The sequence below is a fragment of the Esox lucius genome, chromosome 24 (genome assembly GCF_011004845.1).
Source record: "Esox lucius isolate fEsoLuc1 chromosome 24, fEsoLuc1.pri, whole genome shotgun sequence".
NCBI classification, from domain to species: domain Eukaryota; kingdom Metazoa; phylum Chordata; class Actinopteri; order Esociformes; family Esocidae; genus Esox; species Esox lucius.
In genome coordinates this window covers 7702186-7728282 of record NC_047592.1, presented here as the reverse complement: position 1 = coordinate 7728282, position 26097 = coordinate 7702186, and the positions used below count along the sequence as shown (strand labels likewise).

Here is a 26097-nt window from a genome sequence, read left to right as displayed (position 1 = left end):
GCATAGCAGATTCCGGGTTTTGTTTCGTTCCGGCCCGGCTGATTCGACTACATACGAGACATATAGAGAGTTGATAAGTTGAACCGCGGGTATTCGTGTCGCTACGGAACCGAACCCCCCAATGATTTACTTATGAAACCCTTGTACGCCCAGCGGTTGTCGCAAAACTATTGACGGGTGGCCCCCCTAAAACGACAAAGAGCAAGCGATGCAATCAGTGAAATGAACGGTTGTCCGCGGTGCTTTGTCCACCACAGAATTTCTAACGGATTGAAGTGCATTGCCCATACCATTACAGGCGACTCACTGCCAAAGTGTCTGGTGTTTTAAACAGCTGACGTGTTTTCCCTGCGTCCCAGGCCAAACTAGGAGATGAGACGCTGGACTACAAGGACCTGGCCGCCCTGCCGAAGATCAAGGCCATCTACAACATCGACCGGCCCGACATGCTTTCCTACTCTCCCTGTGTCAGCTACCCCTCAGAGGAGCGGCACTACGGCGATGTAAGACAGTAGGCCGGGGAAACGTGGGAGCTGCTCGGCCTCTTGTGCGTTTCTGTGTTTCCCTCCCGCCCCCTCGTCCCCGTTCTTTTGCTCTCCGTCAGGACTCGTAAGAGCGCTTGGCTAGCAAAGTCATGCATTCAAAACAGTATTTATTGGTTATTGTTTTGGAATGTATTGCCCTGGTCCCCGTCTTTCCCATCACTAGAAACAAAGGGAAGGAGAATTTGGCGCTTGAATGCGACACATACATTAAATATACTGTGTTATATGTAATATAAATGTTTCACCTGTAATTGTTATTTTTCGAGTTATGGTGACCTTATGGTGAAGGGGTATGGCAGTCGATTCCCAGCGATTGAACCTCCACCCAAACGAATGTCGCGGTCATGCTGTTTCTTTGATTAACTGCCATTACCTCATGTGATGTGAGTTCATCCTTCTCATCCACTATCTTCCACTCTTTATTTGCAGTCACCCCAGTTGCTCTCTCCTACTCCAACAGAGGTAAAAGACAACAGCGTGGATTCCAATTGGGTTTCCCCATCATATGTATCTAGGTGTTGTGTTAACGTTGTGTTCAAGTTTGTGTGTGTGTGTCCGTGTCTGCAAAGAGGGTTTCTAATGTGTTAGTTTATACACAAAAGTGTGTTTTCGTGGAGCTTTACTCACCACGTACAGTCCTGTGGTTAAAATCCCCTCTGGAAAATCACCATCGGCCAATGAAGCGGGGACATTCCTCTGTGAAAGGGGGCGCTGTGGTACATAGAGGTCGAATGGTTATCGGCAAACCAAAACAGCCAATACCAATTGTAGCACCGATTTACCGATTGTCTCAGCCCTAATTAATCGACCAGACCGACCAATCATTTGACCTCTTGTTGTACCCCACTGCCATGACGGAGGTACAGAGCGTTTGGCCGTTTGGCGCCTTTATGCTGTGACATCACCATCCCTTCCTGTCTGTGTTGAACAGGGTGAGGGAGAGAAGTCACCCCGACAGAGGAGGCCCTCCAGCCCCAGTTCCAACAGTTCCCTGGGGCGTTATGGGGGCTACACTCCGTCCCGCTCACCCCAGAACTACAGCAGGCCAGGTAGGTCCGCCGTAGCCCCTCAAGCTCACCCAGCATCACTCACCTCCATTAGCGTTAGTGCCAAACTGAAAACATAGAATGATGCAATATTTGAGTGAAGGTTTATTCACGTGAGAATATAATATTTCACTATGATACCAAATATAGAGTAGGATAAAATACCTGTTAACAAATGTAGTGAACGACAAAACAGCATTTAAATATAGGGCAATATAGTGCATGTCACAGCTGTTACTGATTTTAGTATGGTCCTGAATTTGTGAAGATTCAGTTTCACTTTCCATTTTTGTCAACTTTCCACTTCTGACATTTCGTGAATTCCACACTCCTCTCTGAATGAGGCGTCATCGCCACTAGCCTACATGGAGTCCCCACAGAAGGTGTTATGTATGAAGTATGTGTTTATTAAAGAGTGGAGGACAATGCTATGGAGAGTGTCCGATTTTTAAAAATGCCTCGCCGTCCTCTAAACCATTTTCCCCTACAGAGGACCTTTACCCGTCCGACCAAGCCGTGGGTAATAGATATGGCCGGGCCATCGACTCCGGCTCCCCGACCCACACCCCAGCCTACACAGGGGGTCCTAAGCACCTGTCCTCCTTGGCTAGGGACCCCTCCGGCCTTCCCGTGCATCACCCAGAGGGGCTGCCCCCCAAGTACCCCGGGGGGCTGCAGGTGCCGGTGGGTTTGGCACAGCCCGGTAGAATCTCCCCCTGGGGGAGGGTGTCACCGGGAGGCCGGGTCTCCCCTCTGCCCCTCAACCCCACCACCCTGGCCATGCTCCAGCAGCACAACTACGGGCCTTACATCAGAGGTAGCTGGCCCCTCCCACACCCCCCGGCACGCTGTCGGGAACCCGAGGGCCCCCGCCGGTGTGGTTGTGCAGAGCTGTTGCCGGGGATAACGTGCATGTGCCCATCCCGGCGGTGTACTAACATCTGGGCTGACGGGCGGGTCCTTAAACGGACGCACGACAACCGCCGCCGCCTCTGTTTTTCCGACCTACGACCTCGGCGTGTGCTGTGTTTCCCGCAACGTCTGCATGGTCCCCCGTTAGTTTTGATTGGAAACCTCTCCAGGAGGACGGTCCAGGGTCGTCTGAAGCCACGGCCATTCCCCGGTTAGAGTAGGCTCAGGGTTTTTCCGGCACAGATGTGGCGTTCAGTATTGCCCCCATCAACCTACATGGGGTCTCCACACGGGTGTGTCAAACCACCTCCCTGTGCTTCGTCTCTCCCCTCTCCCCCCTCCCTCCTTCCCTCCCCACCTCACCTCACTCCCCCAGGCCTCAAACAGGACCCTGTGCCACCGCCTGAGTTTAAACCTAAGATGAACCTGCATCTAAGTTTACCTCCTGACAGTCACGGTAACACTCCGGGCTTCTTATCCTCCTGTCTGTGTCTCCTCCTCTCAGTGTGCTCCTGAATCCTCCTCGGGGGTGCATCAGGGTTGAATGTTGGGAACCCCTTCCGTTTGTCTCTGCTTGCGCCGTCTGCTGTAATGTCTGTGGGAAAGGTTTCTCCTCTCGTCTCCGGGTCGTCCCAGCCTTGTTGTTGTGCATGGGAAACCCACTGTATAATGTTTCTTCGTTATCGCTGGGATGTTGGCATCGTGGAGACAGTGGGGACTGACTTCCTTGTTTTTATGTTTGGTCGTGTTTGATGGATGTAAGTGTTGTGGTGGTTACTTGAACTGTTGTCTTGCCCTTGACTTGAAATGGATTGCCTTTCAGTTTTTATGTTGTTGTTTTGTGGTTATTCTTGATGTTGTTGATGTTGTTTGTTGTTGTTTTGGGATCCACCAATGGCTTGCCTTAACATTTTAATGCAGTTGTTTAGTATATTTGGTCCTCCAATCTGGTACATCCGGTGTGGTGGTTCTGTATGCACTGAGTGGTTGAAAGAGCTGGTGGTTGATTTCATATTTGTGGGAGGGTTCTTTGGGACCGTAAGATGATAGGATTTTGCATATGAAGCCCCTTACGCTGTCTGCCAGGAATGAATACAGCACATGTATTTGCTTGTAAAATTGGACTCAAACAAAACCTTGATGGATACACTTCTGCAGGAGTACTTCCCCTCCGTTCTTTTTCATACCAGCGAGTCGCTGGCAGTTGTCCTGAGAAGGGAGGTGAGGAAAAGGGTTTGCTCAGATGTCTCAGGCAAACCACAGCTGGTCTCCTTAGAAACCAGATAGAGTGCTATCAGGGGAGGACCACCATGACACCTCTCCCAGAGACAGTCTGGCCCAGACGTATTGGCTTCTTTGTTTGCTGGGTTTTCTGGCTGACGATAATGAGCCTTGTGAGTTAGAAAGGGGGACAAAGTGGAGGAGGAGGAAGAAGATGGAATGTAGGACAGTAAGGGAGGAATCTAGCTGTGGGAGGGACAATTCTAGGCAGTTTTGAACTGATAAATTCCCCCTGTAAAGACGTGTGAGTGGGAAAGAGGCCTGAGAATGCCAGTGTAAACGGGAAGGAGGGGAAAATGGAGAACGAGAGGGTCGTTATTTCTATTAATCAGAACACGTGGTCCAGGGTCTGGAGGTTTTTTCCATGAAAGGTCGTAGAGATGGAAAGTAAAGTTCTCAGCGAACCAAGATGAAAGAAAGGAGCCGAGGAATGAGAGAATGAAAGGGAGGAGTGGTGAAGTGGTGAAGCTGTAATTTGGGGTCTGGTTGCCAGTTGCAGTGGCATGTCATTTTGTACACACACAGAGAGAGAGAGAGACGCACACACACAAACACAGATTTAGAGACACAGAGAAGGAGTGTGAGAGAGAGAGATACAGAGAGAGAGTGAGAGAGTGAGAGATACAGAGAGAGACACACATAGAGAGACACACAGAGCGAGACAAAGAGAGCGAGAGACACTGAGAGAGAGATACAGAGAGAGAGAGCGATATACAGAGAGACTAAGAGAAAGGGAAAGAGACACACACACTCACAGAGACACACAGACACACACAGAGAGAGAAACATACAGAGACACAGAGAGAGACACACACAGAGAGAAAGACACACACAGACCACACACACTGGACTGGCTGCCTTCAGGCTCTACACAGCGTGAAAGAGACTTGTTTGTTTTTATGCACTGGTTTGTGTTTAATAGACTATCAAGTTCTCTCTGAACTTAGTGAGAGTCTAGCTTAAATTATTGCGTTTGTGGATAATTGTTGATGTTTGATTTCATCCCAATCCGTGGGCGATGGAGGCAGGGAGCAAGAGAGATATCAGAGCCAAGAGGAAAAAAGAGATAAACGATGACAAAAAGAATATCGACTCAATAAATTTGAAAAATCACATTAATAGTTCCTGAACCAGGTGTTGGAGTTAGTTAAATCATATGAGTCATTCCTGAACCAGGTGTTGGAGTTAGTGAAATCATATGAGTCATTCCTGAACCAGCTGTGGAGTTAGTGAAATCTCATTAGTCATTCCTGAACCAGGTGTTGGAGTTAGTAAAATCACACGAGTCATTCCTGACCCAACTACAGGAGTTAGTGAAATCATATGAGTCATTCCTGAACCAGCTGAAGGAGTTAGTGAAATCTCATTAGTCATTCCTGAACCAGCTGTGGAGTAGGTGAAATTACATGAGTCATTCCTGAACCAGCTGAAGGAGTTAGTGAAATCTCATAAGTAATTCCTGAACCAGCTATTGGAGTTAGTGAAATCATATGAGTCATTCCTGAACCAGCTGTTGGAGTTAGTGAAATCTCATTAGTCATTCCTGAACCAGGTGTAGGAGTTAGTGAAGTCACACGAGTCAATCCTGAACCAACTACTGGAGTTAGTGAAATCATGAGTCATTCCTGAACCAAATGAAGGAGTTAGTTAAATCACATGAGTCATTCCTGAACCAGCTGCTGGATTCAGTGAAATCACATCACAATCATTCCTGTAAGTAGATCACTGTGTTATTAATCACCAACTAAGTAGAATGTTTTTCGCACACACACACACACTCACACTCTCACACACACACACTCACACTCTCACACACACACACTCACACACACACACACATACACACACATTTAGGGTCATGAATGTGAACTAGTTAAACTGTTTATATTGAGACGATCAAACCGGCCCGCTGGGCTGAACATTCCATCATTATAGAAATAACCTTGCATTTTAATTGACTAATTATTATCTGTGACCTGTAATAACGGAGCCGATACAATCTAAGGACACATCTTTGTTTAATTAGTTGTAAAAAAAAACACACTCAGAAACACAGCAACATGTGTTATTGGTAAGACCTGAGGAAGATAAGACAGCAGAATGATGTCAGAAAGACGCGTTTATCTCTGAGACAACCCCCGACTCCTCACACAGTTCGTCAAAGTGCTTTCACGAATGAATTGGGGTGTTTCCTAGAAACTCCCAAGATGTGACAATATTGGTTTGATTTGTACTTCAATGCTTCGTGTTCTGGTGTCTGCTGTTATTCAGCTGCAGTTTGTTGTTTGTGTTTCAAATGCTGTTGGTCACCATCTCTGTGGGTACGTTCCTGCGTAGTGTTGTTAGAGAAGTTGGACACAATCTCCGTGGGTACGTTCCTGCGTAGTGTTGTTATAGAAGTGATCCTCGCTTGTACCAAGGCCCCAAAAGAAGTAAGCCAATTGTGTCTCATTGAGGGTTATAACTGGAAACACCAGTACCTCCTCCCTGTCCAGACCCCCCCACCCACCCCACTTACCTCTCCCCCAGGCTGAGTCCTGCATAAGCTCCAGATGTGTGGAAGAACTGCCCTGCGAATAGCCTGAAACCTGCACTAAACCCACTGTGTGTGTGTGTTTGTGTCTGAATGACATCATACCACGGCATCCTGACTACTTAGCTCTGCCTTTTGTTAATACCAACCCCAAAGGCGAGAGAGGCCTGTGCGCTCACTCAAGCTAATAACATCTCTCTTCACTTTTTCTCCTCGTATTTCTCGTCCCTCTCTCTTTACTGCTAGGGTGTCTTATGTGGACATTTATTAGGTCTGGCTCATAAGGTGCTGGTGATTTCATCACCCAGGCTGTGACACCAGGCATTGAGAGGGTCTGCACTAATCACACAATCACACACAACATGTCCAGTTGAAAGTGGAACCACACTGACCGGGGCCATTCAACATGCACCCAGGTCAACAATGTACTGCCAGTTAACTGGGAGAGCCTGGATCAAACTCTACCAGATGCTAGTTAGGTTTAGTACCTGTTGTGTTATGGCATCGATACGAGCCAAATCCTAATACCACTGGCCTGGAATCCATTATTCATCTCCTTTGACTCCCTACAGATCACCAGTGGCTGGGTTATCTAGTAGTCAGTGATGGTGGTTCGGCTTCATAGTTAAAGCTTTGACCAGCGAGCACAGATTAACTCTTAACCCTTTGACCAGCTGTTAACTCTATGACCGAACGAGCAGCTTAACTCTTTGACCGACTCTTAACTCTTTGACCAACAAGCACAGCTTAACTCTTTGCCTCCTCTTCTGTCCACCCCTGCTGTTCTCCCTCAACCCTCCGTCCACAATTGAGGTAGTGAAAGTGGTCGGAGTACCCCGAGCCTGTCCACGTATTCCGATGGGAAGTCTCCGTCCTCCACCTACGTGGCTGCCCCCAAGCATTTCCACGTCCCAGGTAGGTCTAACCGCTTTGCTCCGACAGCTTCCCTTCGACCCGCTCTGCCACTCTGTCGGCCATCCTACGATGTTTCGTAGTTTCGTAGTTTGTGTTTTATTGGACGTGGCTCTGAAACTTCCTTTGAGTCCAGCTTCAGCGTTTCCATTGACAGTATGTTACAGTTTCACTGACTCACAGGGAACAAAGTATCCATACTTGGACAGAGTTGACATAAATAAATGAACACAGCAAAGTGATTATCCACTTACTGTGTTTTCTAGCCATTGTGTTGGTTTCATATGGTATTGTTCTCTGGTTCTGGCAGGGCGCTGAGGCAGGGCAAAGAATGACCCCCATGTGTTGTATTTATTTCATGAGTCACTCTCCCAAAAAAACGGAGCCAACAAGGTTAATGTGCGACAGTTGTTGCTCGCTCCGACACAATGGTTTTTTCGGGTCCGGCGAAAGTAAGACGGGTTGGATCGGCTTGGAACGGACACACTGTGTCAATTATGTGTGCTTGTTGTTCAATTTCTCCCTTTTATTTATTGATTGATGTGTTTATTGGTTTATTGTGATGCTTGTTATTTTTGCTCTAGATGTAGTAATCAATGACGTATTGTAAAATGGGGAGGCAGGATAAAGGTATATTATTTATAAGTCTGAATTTGGAAACATGACTGAAGAAATAGTTGGATACAAATCACAGATCAACAATTACCATTGTTTTGGAGCTATCCAGCTTTCCTTAAATGGGTTTCTGCTTCACATCACATTACAGCTTGATCCTTAGACAATCAGTTACATGTTTTTTTTCTCTCTTGGATAATGACAACAAGTAATTATTTAAATGAAATGTCCTGTTGTGCCAGTTATAATAAAAATGTCATAATTCTGGCATTATGTATGCTGCCCCTTGTCTTCTGCTTCCCAGACTATTCCATATTTCAATAACTGCTATCTCATGCTTATTTTCTACCCTCTCTCATTCTTTCTTTCTCTGTTTCTCTCTCATCCTGGGCTACTGTCATATTTTCCTCTGCTCATCTTCAGAGACTAAGGTCAAGATAGATAATATCTATAGAAAACCCCCTATCTACAAACAGCATGGTACAGTGCACTCTCTTCCTTCACTTCCTGGTCTAACTTCCTGGTCTGGTCTCTGCACGATGTGTTGCATGTCGTCCGTCTCATATGCTACTGGTAGAAGTTGTCCATAGACACAGATCTGGGATCAGCTTCCTCGTCCTCCATCCTAACTCTACCCATTAAAGGGGTAATTTCCTCCATCCTAACTCTACCCATTAAAGGGGTAATTTCCTCCATCCTAACTCAACCCATTCGGGAGCACAAACAAAGATCAGTGTCAGTAGGGCAACTTCACCCTATTTCTTTCAGTATGACTCATCGTTCCATCCCATCTGCCCATATTTTTCAACAGACAAATATCTATAGCTCTGGCAACTGATACACTGCCACCATTTCAAGTTGCCACCTCAGGATGTGCTGGGTTTTTGAGGAGCATAACCTCTGGAAGAGTTTTTGACCTCTTTTGTACTCATATCTCAAGTGCTGCCTTTTGGCCGGGAGTCTCACAGCACGATCACACTATTTAGGTAGAAATACTGTTGGTGTCACGGTTTTCATGATTCTAAATGTATTTCCGCTTGATAATTTGATTTTAATACAATTTGACGTTCCGAGCTTGTTGCTCACCATCTGCTGAAGGTATTAGAGAGAGCGAAAAGAAAATGCAGTAATGAAAGTGCTGAAACACATTGGCTATTTATTGAAGAGTAAGACCAAGCTATGTAGGACGAGTTCTGAAGCAAATAATACTGTGATATTGTCAAAACGATATGAAATATGATAAAATAATAAAAGTTTTCCCTTATCCTCAGCAGCAATACAACCCATTTATTGTAAACTTAGTTGAAAGCCTGACACGAAAAAAATAAGACATTTTTAATAAAATATACTGTACATAGACAACTTACTCTGTCACTTTTCATTCATGGCACCTTTCTGATTGTTTGTTTCGGTTCATCCATCCAGACCTACCCACTCTCATCCCCGTAGCTCATTGGTTCTACTAATTCTTGTGGCCTGAAGATGTCGTTGTGTGTGTCCATTGTGATTGGTCGAGAACGACGGTTCACTTGGTGTTGTGGTGCTGATGATGTCTTGGTCACCATTTTGTTTTCCTACTTAACTCTTTTTTTGTAATTGTTGTTGACACATTGTTGTTGTGTATATGTCGTGTCTGTGTGTTTCTCAGGATCTTTATCGTTTGTTGAATGTGTGTGTGTGTTTGTTTGTATTTCAGATTACAAAATGTAATAATGCATGTGCTGAATAGTCTTTTCTATGTTGGCCTTTAAAATCTATATTACATATTAAATATTACAACTAAATTACAGACCATATGTAGAATTTGACATATTTCTTGAGTTGACTGATTTTTAAGTTTAGATATTCTACTGGGCATGAGCTCATTAATAAGAGAATGCACTCGCAGTTAACGCTTGTCAGCACGAAAACAGGAACTACTTAAGAAACGCTTGACACTAGATACATCTATCTTATTCACTGGCTACTTCAGCTAACGACATAGTGGTAGATGAACACTAACGAGCGATAGTTAGCAGTTGTACATATCAGTTAGTAATGTGACGCTAACGACATAGTGGTAGATGAACACTAACGAGCGATAGTTAGCAGCTGTACATATCAGTTAGTAATGTGACGCTAACGTTACTACAGTATGACCGCGTCAATGTTGTTTTCAAGCAAGTTGTGTTGCATGGCCCGCTTGAGGGTTGTCGCTTTGTGTGGCGTTGTTGAGGTCTTTCTGTACACAGTTGTCATAGCCACTAGGCCGATGTGTGATACACGGACTGATGTGTGTTGTACTGCCGCAGATGTGTGGTGTCTAACGTACGGGATGTTTTACAGCCTCTAGGACTTCATGGCAGGAAGGAGACGACATCAAGGTGAGGCCTTAATATGTCACGTTATCTGTCTTTCTGTCGGTCTGTTTCTATCTTGCATGTCTGTCTTTCTCTTTGTGTCTGCCTCTCTGCCTACCTGTCTGTCTGACTGGCTGTAAATCCGAACATCCATCCACTTGCCAACATACCTGCTCGTACATGTATTCATCCATGAACATGTTTATCGTTGCATATATTACGTACTGTACCTGCTCGTACATGTATTCATCCATGAACATGTTTATCGTTGCATATATTACGTACTGTACATCCATCCAGTCACCCACCCGTACACCCAACCACCCACCCAGCCACCCACCCAGCCACCCGGTCAGTCAACCAACCAGCCACCCACCCATCCACTCCCCCATCCATCCTTCTCAGCTCTGTGTATCTCCCTGTATGTAGACACGGACCAGCTGGATGATCTTGAAGAGTGAAATAGACGGCCAGCCCCTCCCAGAAGACCTGCTGGATCCTAGGAAATCCACCTGCAGCCTGCCAACTGACGTCTCCCTGCCCAGTGAGTACAGCCAATTAGAGATCAGCCCTCAGGTAACAGACATGGGCTCAGCCAATGGGATGCCAGTCGCAGTTAAACTCTGGCTTCTATTGGCATGGACTGAAAATAATGTTTCTATACCGCTGACTCATAGAATTTTAACTTTCGTTGCAGACTTCCCCTACAACAAGTCCGCTTCCCTGCCAGGCTATGGGAGGAATGGCATATACAAGGTGCGTAGACATACTCACACGCTGTGAAGTGAACATCATTTTCATTACGATCGAGAGCGAAGCAACAAATTCCATCCTTCAATCTACCGCCGATAACGCCACAGCCGGCGATCTGACCGCCAACACCTCTGACCGCCAACACCTCTGACCGCCAACACCTCTGACCGCCAACACCTCTGACCGCCATCATCACAACAAGTCACGTAGACAGTCCGTCTCTCCCTCAGAGAAAACACAGTCTTGACACAACACCAGGCTGTCCTTACACATCAAACCCAATGACACAATGCCCCAAACACACTAAGAGCCAAAGGTGCTTTGGGGAGAGAAGGTGTATTTTTGGCTGGTCCGATTCTGCAGGGGATGATGGAGGACTTGGCCCAGAGCTCTGTGAGGTACTGGAACTTTCTCTGGCAAACGGAAACATGGTGTGCCGGTTGTCGTAGCGACGGGCTCAGCCAGGCACACTCTGAAGATTGGAGCTCTGTTAACGAGAGATCGGCGACCGGTCCTTAATGCCTCTTTTGGCATGCCGGTCCTTTAATGTGCCAGCTGGGTGTAGTGTTTAATTCAACCACCAGGTGGTAGTGTGGTGTCATTAACTGCCCTCCCGCAGAGTCCCGGGGAAGGGATTTAAGAGGAAACGCATCATCGATGCTTATTATTGGTGACAAATACAATCACGCCTGACAAGGCCCAGCAGGGGCAAAGCAGCCAGAAGCCCCACCTTCCAAAGCACCCAGCTCTCACCTACACTGTTTTCAGGACCTGAGTGGCACCTTGCTCCCTCCCTCCCTGAGGGAACAAAGGTTATATTGATATTCATATTGTAAGGTTCCCGTTCGGTCGGTCACTTCAGTGTCACTCATGGGGACTATACAGAATAACTAGCCCGTAGAGCCAGAACACTGAGCGCCCGCCAAGCCGAAGGCACCTTAGGTACTAGTCCACGGGCGGTTATTTACAGGCAGTAGAACCACATGAAGGTGTGTGGAGATGCTCACACTGCTGCCACTGCAGCTGGAGGCAAACCCCACATGCGCACGTGCCCTAGGAGACAGCACCCGTGGCGGGGATGCCCACATGGCGCGCGGAGATGGCTGGCAGGTTGGAACATACCATGTTAATAGACTGTGTAATGGTTGGCTACAATCATTGACCGCCTCCTATGTATTCTGGCATAAAAGACTGTGTTGCCTCTAATTATGGAAGAGATAGAAATGAGAAATGGAAGGTCAACATCATAGACTCATGCTGAATAAAGATGGCTCTCGCCTGACTTCTGGTTACATTTATTTTGTTCAGGAATCAAACTTGGACAGAATCTAACACCATATAATGTTGACTGTGCGAAAGACTAGCCCATACATGGGGCAAGACCCTCCGGTCTCACACTCCGGAACCGAGACATCCGACGGCAGGATTGGGACTGGGACAGGTGTCCTGCTGCATCAGCAGACGCCAAGGACCTCCGTTGACCAGATGGGCTCACTCCGGAAACCACAGGTCCTTGGGCGAGAAGGAAGGACAGATTCTCAGATGAGAGCTGTGGATGAGAGCTGTGGATGAGAGCTGTGGCCAGTGTGCATGAAGCGGAAATACTGCGACAACTGGTCCAGTAACAGTGGCCAGTGCGCATTTCCTTGGAAGGTGGAACAGATCGACACTGGCGCCGCCTTACCTCCCCAAAATCTGCCCATGGTGAAGCATCCATTCGGAAGCGATAGGGACACTCTTCAAGACAAGATCGGTTTGTTTATTAAAATACCCAGGGAGATATATTTTAGGCAGTGGAAGGAGGTGGCTATTGCTGTTTAGCGATTGCATGACAGAGACAGAGCTCTGCCAACACACCACCGCCATCTCGTTGTCGGTCCCAATCAGACACGAGGCATCTGAACTGCTGGAAGCCCAGAAACATTTCCTGAAGCTCCAGGCAATTAAAGCAGCACTCTGCATCATTGACTAAATCCTCCACCGACTCAAAGTGTCCCGCCCGGGAACGGACACGAACGCAGCATTGACAACCGAATTTAACCCAAAACCAAACCTGTTTCACTCCGAATCCGAGATAGTGAATGTATGAGAGAATAAGTTCAGCGTGCACTCCCTATGCTAGCACGACTCTGCTGAAATTAGCCAATCGCCCAAATACGCCAGCGCTCAAAATGTGTATTCACGGGTGGTGGCTCGGTTTTTCGGAACTTAATCTATGCAGGTGAGTTGGGTTATGGAGAGTTTTTCCTTCTGTCATTTTTGGGGTGGTTGTCAACACAGGGGGAGCCAATACTGTCCGGCTCTGGCTCCAAAAAACAGACTCATCCAGGATTCTACTTCACATCTGCTTCTTGTATTTGTCACAACACTGATGAGGATCAGTGTTGTGTCCCCCAAATGAGTGGCACTGTCCAAAAGAAAACGTTTCAGGAACATTTATCTTCAACCTTGCATCAGTTCCCACTGACAAAATCAGATAATGGAACAGGCATTTATTGAATGCTTGTTACGTTAGCATTACATGAACATATACTTTAGATAAAAGCAATATGTAAGACCATCCACTTGTTTCAGTAATCAGTTGTGGACAAGGGCACAATGAAAGGAAGATATTTGATTGTATTGAGACACACTCGCTGACCTACCAACACAGGAAGGTGCGTGCTTTTTTAAGTTCTTCTGAGTTCTTCTGGTCAGAGAAATCATGTTTTGCGGCAATTTCCTATCAGAATCCAGTCCATGTAAGAATATCACTCGTTAGTGATTGCTCCGCAGACCCTGAACCACAGCAGAAAGAGTTTATTATGATGGCTGTGCTACCACTGGGGGTATTTAGTCTAACCCTAATGATGTGTTATTGCTGCCTAAATGCGTGTGTTAGTTGATCGATGGTGATGAGGGTGACAGAGGGGTTAAACAGCTGAGGCTCAGCTGAAGGACGTTTGGGCCGTATCAGACCCCATTAGCTTGATACACTGAAGATGTGGATTCTGGCACACTGATTGGCTGTTACACGCCACCATTGCATGCCTGCGGCACTGTAGACTAAGAGGCAAGGTGGCTGCCACCGCCGAGACCCCACCTGACTGTCCCTGTCCTGTCACCGCCCAGACCCCACCTGACTGTCCCTGTCCTGTCACCGCCCAGACCCCACCTGACTGTCCCTGTCCTGCCACCGCCCACACCCCACCTGACTGTCCCTGTCCTGTCACCGCCCACACCCCACCTGACTGTCCCTGTCCTGTCACCGCCCACACCCCACCTGTCTGTCCTTGTCCTGCCACCGCCCACACCCCACCTGACTGTCCCTGTCCTGCCACCGCCCACACCCCACCTGACTGTCCCTGTCCTGTCACCGCCCACACCCCACCTGTCTGTCCCTGTCCTGTCACCGCCCACACCCCACCTGACTGTCCCTGTCCTGTCACCGCCCACACCCCACCTGACTGTCCCTGTCCTGCCACCGCCCAGACCCCACCTGACTGTCCCTGTCCTGCCACCGCCCACACCCCACCTGACTGTCCCTGTCCTGCCACCGCCCAGACCCCACCTGACTGTCCCTGTCCTGCCACCGCCCACACCCCACCTGTCTGTCCTTGTCCTGCCACCGCCCAGACCCCACCTGACTGTCCCTGTCCTGCCACCGCCCAGACCCCACCTGACTGTCCCTGTCCTGCCACCGCCCACACCCCACCTGACTGTCCCTGTCCTGCCACCGCCCACACCCCACCTGACTGTCCCTGTCCTGCCACCGCCCACACCCCACCTGTCTGTCCTTGTCCTGCCACCGCCCACACCCCACCTGACTGTCCCTGTCCTGCCACCGCCCACACCCCACCTGACTGTCCCTGTCCTGCCACCGCCCACACCCCACCTGACTGTCCCTGTCCTGCCACCGCCCACACCCCACCTGACTGTCCCTGTCCTGCCACCGCCCAGACCCCACCTGACTGTCCCTGTCCTGCCACCGCCCACACCCCACCTGTCTGTCCTTGTCCTGCCACCGCCCAGACCCCACCTGACTGTCCCTGTCCTGCCACCGCCCACACCCCACCTGACTGTCCCTGTCCTGCCACCGCCCAGACCCCACCTGACTGTCCCTGTCCTGCCACCGCCCACACCCCACCTGTCTGTCCTTGTCCTGCCACCGCCCAGACCCCACCTGACTGTCCCTGTCCTGCCACCGCCCAGACCCCACCTGACTGTCCCTGTCCTGCCACCGCCCACACCCCACCTGACTGTCCCTGTCCTGCCACCGCCCACACCCCACCTGACTGTCCCTGTCCTGCCACCGCCCACACCCCACCTGTCTGTCCCTGTCCTGCCACCGCCCACACCCCACCTGACTGTCCCTGTCCTGCCACCGCCCACACCCCACCTGACTGTCCCTGTCCTGCCACCGCCCAGACCCCACCTGACTGTCCCTGTCCTGCCACCGCCCACACCCCACCTGACTGTCCCTGTCCTGCCACCGCCCAGACCCCACCTGACTGTCCCTGTCCTGCCACCGCCCACACCCCACCTGTCTGTCCTTGTCCTGCCACCGCCCACACCCCACCTGACTGTCCCTGTCCTGTCACCGCCCACACCCCACCTGACTGTCCCTGTCCTGCCACCGCCCACACCCCACCTGACTGTCCCTGTCCTGTCACCGCCCACACCCCACCTGTCTGTCCCTGTCCTGTCACCGCCCACACCCCACCTGACTGTCCCTGTCCTGTCACCGCCCACACCCCACCTGACTGTCCCTGTCCTGCCACCGCCCAGACCCCACCTGACTGTCCCTGTCCTGCCACCGCCCACACCCCACCTGACTGTCCCTGTCCTGCCACCGCCCAGACCCCACCTGACTGTCCCTGTCCTGCCACCGCCCACACCCCACCTGTCTGTCCTTGTCCTGCCACCGCCCAGACCCCACCTGACTGTCCCTGTCCTGCCACCGCCCAGACCCCACCTGACTGTCCCTGTCCTGCCACCGCCCACACCCCACCTGACTGTCCCTGTCCTGCCACCGCCCACACCCCACCTGACTGTCCCTGTCCTGCCACCGCCCACACCCCACCTGTCTGTCCTTGTCCTGCCACCGCCCACACCCCACCTGACTGTCCCTGTCCTGCCACCGCCCACACCCCACCTGACTGTCCCTGTCCTGCCACCGCCCACACCCCACCTGACTGTCCCTGTCCTGCCACCGCCCACACCCCACCTGACTGTCCCTGTCCTGCCACCGCCCAGACCCCACCTGACTGTCCCTGTCCTGCCACCGCCCACACCCCACCTGTCTGTCCTTGTCCTGCCACCGCCCACACCCCACCTGACTGTCCCTGTCCTGTCACCGCCCACACCCCACCTGACTGTCCCTGTCCTGCCACCGCCCACACCCCACCTGACTGTCCCTGTCCTGCCACCGCCCAGACCCCACCTGACTGTCCCTGTCCTGTCACCGCCCACACCCCACCTGACTGTCCCTGTCCTGTCACCGCCCACACCCCACCTGACTGTCCCTGTCCTGCCACCGCCCACACCCCACCTGACTGTCCCTGTCCTGTCACCGCCGAGACCCCACCTGACTGTCCCTGTCATTGTCCACCTGGCCATGAAGCTGACTTGGATTCTGTTTAAGGACTCTGGACGCATTTGCATTTATTGACCTGTCATCTGAACGTGCAAAAACATTGTTGTGCCCCAAAAGGTCATGTACTCTTATAATCTTCACTCGGCACAGCCAAATGAGGACTGGCCACCCCTGAGAGGCTGGTTCCTTTCTAGGTTTCTTCTTAAGTTTTGACCCTCATGGAGTTTTTCCTAGCCAACTTTTTGGTTGCTTGCTTTTTGGGGTTTCAACTTGATTGCTTTACAACTGCTGATGTCAAATGGTTTTATAAAATAAAAGTAGAAGATAGACTGAGTGACTTTAAAAAAGCTCATGTGTACAGTTTGTCCTCTAGGCATGCCTGATGTTGACCAGTTACATCATGGTCTGAGAACTGTGTGCGTGTGTGTGTGTGTGCGTGTGTGTGTGTGTGTGTGTGTGTGTGCTGTCCCCAGGATGCTGCCGACCATCCTGACTATGAGCCAGACCAACAGGACTCCCACAGCTGGGGAGGAATGAGAGGTGAGACTGAGACCTAGAAGATCTAGAGCTGTTACCTCACTGATGCCATGTTGAAAGAGGGTGGATCTGTAAGCAGATCTATGTTGTAATAAAGCTACAGATGCACAAGCCACAAGTGTGTGTCTGTGTGTGTCTGTGTGTGTGTGTGTGTGTGTGGGACATATACAGACCTTCAGAATTGTCTGATTCAGCAGGCTCTTGCTATAGGACACACAGTGAGCACACACACACACACACACAAGCACATTGCCAAGCTCGTAAACCATTGTTTCCGCTTGTGTGTGTGTGTGTGTGTGTGTGTGTGTGTGTGTGTTGCTGTCACTGGGAGGGAGTGGGTACCAGACTCCTAAAGCCTTTGACGCACTGGGCTGGGATACATCATCTCATAGGTTATTAAAGTAATTGCTTTCATTTGCTGGCTTGTATGATTTTCTTTGTGCTGCAATTTATTATGGTGGTTTGAATAAATGGCCTCTTAATGAAAAATAATCCAGCCATTAATCTGAGATATTATTCTCCATCCCTGTCTTCCTGTCTTCCTGTCTTCCGCCCTTTTCCCCACCTAGAGTACAAGGTAAGTGTCCTTCCACTGTTGTCAAGGTTTCATGTCATATTACATCGATGCATTGGGTGAATACACTGTATTGTCTTTGGCTGCGTCTTTGTAGATGACATGGTCTCTCTACTGTGGGTTGGCTGTAGTGTAAAATAGCTGACAATGTGTGTTTTTTATATGTGTGTCGGTGGGTTTATTCCAGGTGTATCCCTATGAGATGCTGGCTGTAACCCACAGAGTGAGGGTGAAGCTACCCAGAGATGTGGACCGCACCAGACTGGAGGTGAAAATACAGACATCCCTATACCCCCAAACCCCCCCCCCCCCATGTCACTCTCTCACCTTCCTCCTGCCAAAGTGCCGCTTCATCACTCTGTCCCTCTTTTTCCTTCCCTCTTCATCACTCCCTACCCCTTCACCACTCCCTCCCTCCCCCCCTCTTCATCACTCTTTCCCTTCCTCACTTTTTTACTTGATGTTGAAAGAATAGAGATGTCCTCTCTTCATGGCCCTGCCCCCTCCCTCTCTTTTACCTCTGGCTATTCTCTCTCCTTCCTCTCTCCCTCTCTCCCTCCTTTTCCATCTCTCTCTCCATACTCCCTCCCTGTTTCTCCCTTTCTTCTTCCACCCTCCCTCTGTCCTTAGGAGGCTCCAGACTCTAGTTGTGGTGATCGTGTGGTGTGGAAATGATCTTACCATCCTGCTAGGAGACTTTTATATATATATTATAATTTATTCTGTCTCAAACGTTCTTTGACCTCTCAACGAACTCCCTGCGAACCCTTTATGAATGCTCCCATATCGGGGGAATCTCTTTCCCGAGGACAGGGAACGTTGGTATTCTGGAGTTTGACTGATACAGGAAGTTGCCCTCTGTGGTGGGGAATACCGAAATCCGGTCCTGTTTTGTAGCTAGTGGTGCTGGGATGCATGGGAAGCCAGGGTGGAATATGGTATTGCTTTTCTCAGCGGAGCCCTGGCTTTGACCCTGCTGGACTAGATTGTGGCTGGGTGTTCTCGGGTTCGGACTGTTTCTTTCAATTAAGGACCATGTAACTATGGCTGGATGGGGACGCTCTCTTCTGAACTGGGACTTTGAGCTGAACATGAACGTTCTATATGACGAAGTAGTGCAATACGTCTTTAGACAGTACAGCAATTAATTGTCTTTAAACATGATTCTTTTTTTTATATTAACAATTAGAATTTATTTCAATTCAATATTGCTGTTTTATATCAGGTTTTAAGAGCAAAAAAACAAACCATGAAAGGAAAGCCAACTGAGCGGCTAGGCCTCTGAACACTGGCTCTTCTGAAGATGAACGTCGTCTGATTGGAGAAACATAATCAGATGATGGTGCTGGAGTTGGCTGAGGATCCCGTGAAGGGCAGATGTGGAAAACAGCCTCGACGCCACTTAACGTCTCCATTTCCATTCGGCGTGGCATCTTCTTCAGTGAGGCCTCAGCAGATCTGGGCTCCAGAAAGCTCATCACAAAAAAGTTCCCAATAGTAGTTAGTAATCCTCTCCTCTAGCCCTGTTCCTCAACACTGCTAACGTCCTCTATCTCCTATTCCTCTCATGCTTCAGGCAATTCCTCAATGTTCTCAAAGGATCAGTGACTGGGAGCCAAATGAAACAAAAAAGCTGACTGCGTCCAGATGCATTTTTTAAACAAAAACATGAACTATAACTAAGCCGAGCCAAAACTTGTTAACCTGTCTGTCAATCTGCAAATTCTGTGGCTCAAAAACACCAGATAGATGTGTTATTTGATAATCTGTGTTTAGCCATCGTAGTGTGACCCTCGTGTTTTTTGTGGATACCGGACTGGTCTGTTAGGGTCATTGTTTCTGTGGTTTCTGATACATTCCCCTGCTTTATTCTCTCTCTGTCTCCTTCTCTAATTATTTATCTTTCTTTTTTCTGTTTACCTCCAAATAACTTTCTCCATCTCTCTCAATGTTTTCTAGTATTTATGTTAAGGTTCTAAGATTAGGCATTCAAGTTTAGGGTTAGGTTTAGGCACAAGTTAGTTTTTTGGGGTTAGGTTAAGGTTAGGTTTAAGTGTGAGACATTTTTGGTCTTCACTAAGAAATCTAGGTATTGTGTGAGTTGTGTGAGTGAAAGCACAATTGGTAGAAAACAATAAATACCATGAACTTAAAACTGTCAATTGACCTACTATAACCAGCTATCTACTGGTTCTTGGAAATTGAAAGGATTCAGGTAATGACACCAAGTTTCCAGAACCACTGTAGTTCAATGTCTGCATTCGTTTATTCAAAAGCAAACCAGGGAATCTGCATTTGTGTATAGTTGTGGCGTAGCTTGTTGCTTTAAATCTATGACTTGTAATAATGTCCACATCCATGGGACTCTCACTGGTTCGGAATGGATGAAGTCATAACTCTTGGTAATCGCAACCATCCATCCTGTGAATATAGCCATCCGTCGGTAACACTGTCTGTCTGTCTCATGGTGTCTGTCTGTCTGACGGTGGGGCAACCACTGGGGTGCCTGTGTCTGGTGAGTAGACACCAAACTACACTGTGTTTTCATGGTGGGTTTAAACATCGCTAGGCAGAATTGCTTTAGTCTTCGTGTCACATTTTTTGTGAGTGTGTGTCTGTCCATGTGTGGAAATAACTGTGATCAGCATTATAGACTAGATGGTTTATAATTTTCCAATCCATGAATGCTGATTGGCTGAATGCTGCGGTATATGAGGTTGAATACCAAGGGTATGCCAACAAAGTACTTATATTTACTGTACTAATTCAAAACCTTGGTAGCCTGTTAATAATGGCAGTTTCACCTCAATTCCACCTCAGGGGTTTTCTGGTATATGGCCATAGCTAAAGGCTGCATCCTTATAACCCTCCCCAGAGTGTTCAGATTAGGCCCTCTCTCCATCTACAGACACTCCAGACGGGGTGTTCAGGTTAGGCCCTCTCTCCGTCTACAGACACTCCAGACAGGGTGTTCAGATTAGGCCCTCTCTCCATCTACAGACACTCCAGACAGGGTGTTCAGGTTAGGCCCTCTCTCCGTCTACAGACACTCCAGACAGGGTGTTCAGTTTAGGCCCTCTCTCCCTCTACAGACACTCCAGACAGAGGTTTCAGGTTAGGCCCTCCTACAGACACCCCAGACGGAGTGTTCAGGTTAGGCCCTCTCTCTCTCTACAGAAACTCCAGACAGGAGTGTTCAGGTTAGGCCTCAGCTCTGCTCTGCTCCCCTGGGTGTAGGAGTGGGTATGGTGTGGGAGCTATGTTAATGTCTTTAAGCCCACACAGCTGTCACAGTGTGTGGGTGTGTGCGTGTATGTGTGTGTGTTTATAGCAGATGGTTGGAATAAGTGGTTGATAATGTAGCTACTGACACATTTCTGCCTGTTTAAAGATGTACCAAGCTGGTACTACCTTTCCCTCTGCCTATTTCTCCCGTTCTCTCTATTCAATTTCAAGTGAAAGAGCTCAGTTTGCATGGGAAACATATGTTTACATTGCCAAAGCAAGTGGGAATTAAGAAATTTCAAGTAAACATTACACACACAATAGTTTCCAAAGGCATGTTTGGATGTGTGAATGACAAGGAAAAACAAATGAATAGATTGTTATGTTTACAATGTTGACTGTTTTGCTGCTGCTGTGATCTCACATTGTGTCATTTTAATAGATATTGGAGATTATCAGTGTTTGACTTAATTCAAAGCTATTTAAATTCTGTCTGTACGATGTGAGCGAAATATGTTGATATCCATTTAATAGCAGGTCAGGAAGTGCAGCTCCGTTTCCACCTGATTTTGTGGGCAGCGTTTACATAGTCAGTCTTCTCTTAGACAGTCAACGTTTTTCTTAATTTGTGTCCAGTCACAGTGGTCAGGTGAAACTGCCAAAACCAACTCTGTTTAGGTCAAGGTAGCATTTTGGCTATCATTCTTTCTCTCTGTTATGTACTTCCACTCGGTTGCTTTCACAGAATCTGTCTTGTCATTCTGATATACATGTTGTGTGTGTGTGTCTGTCTTTCAGCGACACCTCTCCCCCGAGGACTTCCACCGTGTGTTTGGGATGACCCTGGAGCAGTTTGACCGCATGGCCCTGTGGAAAAAGAACGACATGAAAAAGAAGGCACGCCTTTTCTAGAGCCAAGACCCTCTAGCCGGGGGGGAGGGAGAAAGAAGAGCCTCTCACATCCGCAGTCTGGTCTATCTGGAAGAAAGGAAGTCGGAGTGAGAAACATCTGAAATAGTCTATATATGCATCGCCCCTCTACATTACTCCTGCATCTAATCATCAGCCAGAATGAGGAAGCTGTGGGGGGGGGGGCGTTGGTGGAAACGCTGTTGCAGACGTCTAACGTTGACCATCATCACCTATAGCTTTTGTATGCGATGTGGTGTGAATGTTACTTTGGTAACCTTTTGGGGGAGGCGTGGGGGGGGGGGGGGGTTTGCATGGACTGTGACACCACTCCCCCTCCCCTCAGTGTGAATTCTGCATCCCCCCTCTCCTATCCTTCGCAAAAAAAAAAAAAAGAGTAATAGCAGCTTTTCTAATATACTGGTGCAGGCTTTTGTCTTTTTTCGTCGTCTGTTTTTCTCTCTGGTTTACATGAACATCTTAGGGCGGGTTTTTCCCACACACAAATTAGGTTGAGATAGATTTTCTTTTTTTCCAGAACTAGGCTTAAGCTTTGTCCAAGAAACTGGCCCTTAATGTTTAACTCCACTCGGAACAATATCTCTTGTATTGCTGTATTCATAACTTTATTCCCCTGTATTCTCTCTGTCCTGCTCCCCTGCTTCTCTTATCTCCTCTGAGGTCTCCCCCTTCCTTGTCGCTTCTCTTATCTCATTTTGTTTCTTTTTTAAATGTATTTTTCTATCCTCCCTTTCCTGGCTGTATCCTGTTCTAGCATCTTAACTTACCACATCACATACTCCTATCTGAACAGTAGACGGATCATTTTACAGCAGCTGGGGGTTACGGCTACTCATAACACCGCAGCATGACAAGGCCAAAGACAGCCATAGGAATCGACTCCAGTTTGAAGCTTTTTAGTCTCTCTTTTTCTTTAGAAACATTCTGTTATGTGGATTTTTCCTCCTCAAATCGGCCTCGTGGAAACGGAGCTCAAATCCGGGTTGAAGAAGAGGTCTGCCTGTTCTTGGTGGAGATTTTTTTTCTTAGGCTCTGCCGTGATTTGTTGATAGAGGTCTGTATCTTATACAAACCACTTGTGAATCAGTGAAGATAGGAGAGTTGGGTTTGGATCCAGGCCAGTGGCATGAATCATGGGTAAAAGCTTAACAAGAGGCACCATTGCCTCCCACAGCAGATAAATACAGTAGAGTCTTGGGTGCCTGTTGTCAGAAATTGCATTGTTAGACATGCTTGTGTACTGTACATGCCCTCCCATCACAAACGCAAATTATTTTTATAAGCTATTTTTGACATCTGGAGTGATATACAGATGTTTTGATGGATAATGTCAGGTTTTCTTCGGATGAAAGACAGAAAAGCCAGTTCTCTGTCTCCTTAACCACGACCTGTGGCAGCATTGAGCCTGACTTAAGTTTTGCTTAACTAATCAATAATGACGTGATTGTGCTAGCTTTCTATACTGTACCTTATTTGATAATGTATGGACAGTTTGCGGCGTTGATTGTTTGTGAATTATTTGGCGTAACTGCCACGTATCTTGTGGAAATCCATACGTTGGCTTTGCTTAGTTACTGGAAGTTCAACCAGTCATTTAATCGTAAGGGACAAACAGTACACAGAATTCCTGAAATATATCCGTCTAAGAGTTTGTTATGCAAGCCCAGATGTAGGACCTCGCATTCATAGGAGATTGAGGTCTACTCCATTGGTAATGTGTAACAGTGCTTGTGAAAATATCTATGTATGGTTGGTTTATCTCAATATTGATTATTTACGGTCTCTCATTTCGGGCACTTGCTTTACGCACAAACATACAGCAAAAAGACACATTGAGCTGTGCTTACAGTTAATATTTATTTGTTTAATGTTGGGTGAGGATGGTAATACCTTCACATTTTAGATAGTTGAGGTTGAGTGGCAAAAGTATGCTCAATAAAATAAAACCAGTCAATCTGAATTCATATCTCTTTTGACCTGAATAAATATCAGCCTTCCTCATTCTGTACCACACTAACTGTTATCATAAAAGCTAATGTCCTCTGTCTGATTTCTAATGTAAATCTCCAATTAAAGTGCTTTATTGGAAACCAAGGAGTCCATAACGTATTGGAAGTGTTTGTTTGGGTAATGTATTTGGGTAATGTGAATGCAGATAATGTTGTGAAATGCATCTGGGGTCTGCTTATATTGAATTATGTTTTATACTGTTATGTCTGGGAGAGTGATTTGCGTATGAATGTGCGCGCAGATTAATTCTAAAATGAAAATGAAAAATGTATGCACGCATGACAGTAAGCTGCTTTGCATATTAGCATCTCTCACTCGGAATATAACCTTTGCTACTGTTCAAGCCAGACTGCTTGGTTATGCCAATGACCTTTTGTGTGTGTGTGTGTGTGGGGGGGGGGGGGGTGTTGACACTGGCAAAGTGGATCCTTGTTACAACATTTTTGTAACAGGAAAGAACATTGGTATAATGTTATAAATGGTGAGAAAGGCTTTTCCAGAAGGGAGTCGCTGAGCTGTGGGAGTTGTCTTATTTAAACAGCTGTAGAAGCGGTAGTGTAAACCGGGGGTCAGATACCACAGGTCCACGTCTGAGCTCCCAACTTGCCCTTGTACACAGATCCAGGATCAGATTACCTTCCCCTAATCCTAACCTCAACCATCAGGGGAGACGTGCTGAATCCCATACCTGTCAGTGTCTAGTCTCCAGGGAAGTACAGTCCGTGCTACCTGTGGGCAAGGCCTGATCAGCTGAGCTCCATTGATACAGATGCTGTAGTTGACACGGGACCAAAGCTGAACGACCCGGAGCCCCTTTCAACGTCTTCAAACAACCAGAATGATCTGCCGTCCCTCAGATCAATAATCTGTACACTGTTGTTTGTTTCTGATACCACCACATCTGTCACAGAAATGTGTTAGGCTACTTCTGTCATAGAATGTACCATTATAACACATGCCTCATTGCAATGGCCTCGTGTGGAACCTGCTAGTGGAATTGCCAACTCTAGCACACAAATGAAGTCACGATGCTGTTAAGTGACCCAATTATGTCAACACTTATTTTGTTGTGTCACCATCTTTGCATTTTCCTGTGTTAACAACTGTCACCAACGACGATAATATGTTGTGATTTCACATATTATTCATATTATTATCATTGTGCTGTAACTACGCCTTTGGTTTTTGTTTTCGTATCTTCGTTATTTTGCATTGCCGGGTTTGCAAGAAATGCTGATGTCCATCTTAAAATAAATGCTTCCTTGGACATGTGCTGTGTTTTAATGGTAACCCAACTGGTCAGAAGGTCCGGAGAGTTCTCTGTGCAGTCAGTGTGAAAGCTCTTTTGTGTTATTCCCTGACAAAGTAATGTGATACCTATTGTATGTTTCAGTAATATCCAGCAAGAGTAGCTAAGCTTGTACATGACAGTCTATTGTTTAGTCTGGATTTAAGGGGACTCTTTGTTCAAACACAAAAGGCACACATCCTTATTGGTTTATGCTTGATTCACCGTCTTATAACTGAGTTAGAAGAGGACATTGGAAGTAGGTCTTGTGAACAAACACTTGACCTGACGTCAGATGATCTATCTATATGCTGTAGGACACTGGAAACTATATCTGACTTTGATGGACGGTCATGCTACTGAATAAATCCTGACAGGAAGGATGTTTTTGAACATTTAGAAAATGCCGTCGATACGGTCCATCTTAAATCGAGACGTAAATGCCTTTATTTTATCATGTCGGAAAAAGTAATGTACGACATGTGACTGCCTGTGTACTAAATAAGGGTGACTTCTGTGAGTGCTTTGTTTAAAGCGATGTGGTGTAAGAAATTATGTAAGAATTGCTACCAGAAAATAACAGTTTAACCTGATCCATGCACTCTTTAACCTGATCCATGCCCTCTTTAACCTGATCCATGCCCATATCAAAACCTGTTAAATATCAGAACATATGGATACGTAATCTTTACTTCAACATTATGGACAGACCAAGGTAACCTAATTTAAAAAATGACCGACCATGGAAAGATTATACTTCACAATCTTTTATTTAACAGAAGAATCTACAGAAACGCACTTACAGAAATGCATTTACAGTGCAGAAAAAGATCAGTCCACCCCTAGCCTCATTAGCTGGTGCTGTACACTTAGCCTCTTAAATCCACTGGGAGGAATTTTTGCCCACTCTTTACCGCACTGCCTCAGCTGCTAATGTTCAAAGGTTTTAGATCCGGGCTTTGAATCTGCAATTTCGTAATTTTTTGAGAGAAGAGGATTTTCCGTCCTGACCTCCCATGTAG

General features: G+C 47.4%; 1 protein-coding gene across 12 annotated transcripts in view; it reads left to right on the top strand.

Annotated features, from left to right (window-relative positions):
- Positions 1-23879, top strand: part of ablim2 (actin binding LIM protein family, member 2) — a 66381-nt gene extending 42502 nt beyond the window's left edge. For 4 of the 12 annotated variants that reach the window (XM_010888032.5, XM_010888025.5, XM_010888029.5 and 1 more), the window contains 13 exons: positions 360-503; positions 975-1007; positions 1477-1594; positions 2082-2408; positions 7131-7232; positions 8268-8324; positions 10170-10207; positions 10613-10727; positions 10881-10939; positions 16985-17051; positions 17618-17625; positions 17810-17890; positions 21646-23879. In XM_010888032.5, the coding sequence (XP_010886334.1) occupies positions 360-503; positions 975-1007; positions 1477-1594; positions 2082-2408; positions 7131-7232; positions 8268-8324; positions 10170-10207; positions 10613-10727; positions 10881-10939; positions 16985-17051; positions 17618-17625; positions 17810-17890; positions 21646-21759 (1263 nt within the window). In that variant the 3' untranslated portion in view covers positions 21760-23879. Of the gene's footprint in view, positions 1-359; positions 504-974; positions 1008-1476; positions 1595-2081; positions 2409-2879; positions 2961-7130; positions 7233-8267; positions 8325-10169; positions 10208-10612; positions 10728-10880; positions 10940-16984; positions 17052-17617; positions 17626-17809; positions 17891-21645 lie in introns of all 12 variants that reach the window. The other 8 variants (XM_010888028.5, XM_010888031.5, XM_020043455.3 and 5 more) reach the window with 7 other exon arrangements.
- Positions 23880-26097: the final 2218 nt, after the last annotated feature.